This window comes from Protomyctophum parallelum (genome assembly GCF_964188405.1).
Source record: "Protomyctophum parallelum genome assembly, chromosome: 18".
Taxonomy (NCBI): Eukaryota; Metazoa; Chordata; class Actinopteri; order Myctophiformes; family Myctophidae; genus Protomyctophum; species Protomyctophum parallelum.
Window position 1 is genome coordinate 39252190 of NC_139716.1, and position 2195 is coordinate 39254384.

Consider the following 2195-nt stretch of genomic DNA (forward strand, 5'->3'; position numbering starts at 1 on the left):
TCTCTCTCTCTCTCTCTCTCTCTCGTTCATTTTTCTTCGTCACATCTTCCATCTGTCAGTCCTTATCTCTCTGTCTCTTGTGTTTTATTATCTCTCTTTATCTTTATCTTTCTCTATATCCTTTACATCTCGTTCTCATTTGCGCTCTCTAAGCTGCGCCAACGCCACATTATTCTCTCTCACCCCCCCCAGCCCCTCCCTCTCTCTCTCAGACGTCCGTAGCGTTCAGGTGGCTGGAGACCACCGACTGCTCCTCCGCCACCATCGCCAGCCTCTTCATCTTCCACCTCTTCTTCACCTCGCCTTTCCTCCTCGCCTCCTCCCCCCCTCCTCCTCGCCCCCCTTCCCCATGCCCCCCCTCCCCCCCGGCCAGGACGGGTTGCACACTGTCCATCCAACAACCCCCCCCGCCGCCGGATCCCCCTCCTCCTCCCCCTCCTCCTCCTCCTCCTCCTCCCCCTATTCCTCCGCCCACCCCTCCTCCTCCTCCTCGGCCGCACTTGAAGACGTTCCTCACCCTCCCTCCTCCTCCGCCACTGCTGCGGCGCTTGAACGTACTCCCTCCTCCTCCTCCTCCTCCTCCTCCTTGCTCGCCCCCCGGCCGCGTGCGCCCCACCCCGCGGCGGCCGTGGCGGCGCCCGCCGCGCACGCGGCACTTGAAGACGGTGAGGAAGGCGGAGCGGTAGTTGCGGTTCATCCAGCCGTAGAGCAGCGGGTTGGCGAAGGTGGAGCACATGGCCACCACGTGGAAGGCCGTGTAGAGGAGGCGGAAGCCGCGCAGGTCCAGCACCGACTGGTCGATGTCCGTGGCCAGCTGGAAGGCGTGGAAGGGCAGCCAGCTGACGGCGAACACGGCCACCATCGTCACCAGCATCTGTTTGTTGTGTGTGTGTGTGTGTGTGTGTGTGTGTGTGTGTGTGTGTGTGTGTGTGTGTGTGTGTCGAGAGGGGCAAAAATCATCGATCAGAGTTTGTTTATCATAATTATTAGTGACGCACGCGTTTTGGCTAAATGGCTTTGAGGTGGAGATAATTCTCCCGACAATGGGGGGGGGTCATTAACCCATTCTGAACGGGCACCCATTTTGGTGTCCTTGTTATCCTTTAGCTATTTAAAAATAGCAGATCTACAAGCTCATATCGCGCCACCGAGTGGCGCGATACGAGCTTGTAGGTCTGCTATTTTTGAAAAATCGACTGACATTTTTTTTAAATCTGATCTCAGGTCAGAATGGGTTAATCAGACCCAGTGTGTGTCCCAGTGGAAACCTCGTATGAATCTGATCTCAGGTCAGAATGGGTTAAATAACATGGTGTGTGTCACATGGCTGTCATGTTGGAAACGGCAGTAAATCAAGTGGGACGCAGCAGGGTGCTCTGAGGGTTTGATTATAGGCATCGGTCTGTTATAGAGCGGAGCGGTCGTTACCCATAAATAACAGACCACTGAATTCAGCGATTGGCCAATCAGAATCAAAGCTTTCAACCAAGCCATGTAATAAATATATATATATATGTACTGGTGCATCTCAATTGTAAATTATTCATAGAGCATCATTTACATACAACCATGAGATTGCCCAAAGTCAGAACAAAGAATCAGAACAACAACACCAGAACAAAGAATGGAAAAGCAGTATACTGTACATGTTGCCCATGACTTGAGGCCTATAATGTAAGCTCATGGACACATGTATGTATTATTGATGTTCTATCCTTCGTATGCTAAACAAAGCCACGTACACATGCATAACACCTGGAAGCAAAGGCATGTAAATTAATAAAACATTGCATAAAGATCACATGCAAGAGAAAAAACTGTATTCTACCTATTCAAATTTTTATCCCACGATTTTGTAACCCAGTTTTCTTTTCACCCAGTGCCAATTATCTAATGTAATCCTGGGCGCTACACTTCCTCTGCCAACCTGGGGGGGGCAGCGGACTGACCTCATGCCTCCTTCTATGCATGAGGAGTCCAAGCTGCTTCTTTTCACCTGACAGAGGGGAATTTCCCCGGCCGGACGTAGCGCGTGGAAGGGACACGTTATTCCGACCAGTTCCTTTCCCCTCCATCAGGCGCCCCGGCTGGCCAGGGGGAGGTAGTTTTAGAGACCAGGATTACGGCATGTTTTTGTGAGGGTATCTACCCTATAGGGGACACGGGGAGAACATGCAAACTCCACACAGAAAGGC

General features: G+C 51.9%; 1 protein-coding gene across 1 annotated transcript in view; it reads right to left on the reverse strand.

The window, feature by feature from the left end:
* Positions 1-208: 208 nt before the first annotated feature.
* Positions 209-2195, reverse strand: part of LOC310875628 (neuropeptide Y receptor type 2-like) — a gene marked incomplete at both ends in the record, with an annotated part of 42307 nt that continues 40320 nt past the window's right edge. The window contains one exon of the mRNA XM_083788916.1: positions 209-874. Coding sequence (XP_083645042.1) covers positions 209-874 — 666 coding nt within the window. The remainder of the gene's footprint in view (positions 875-2195) is intronic.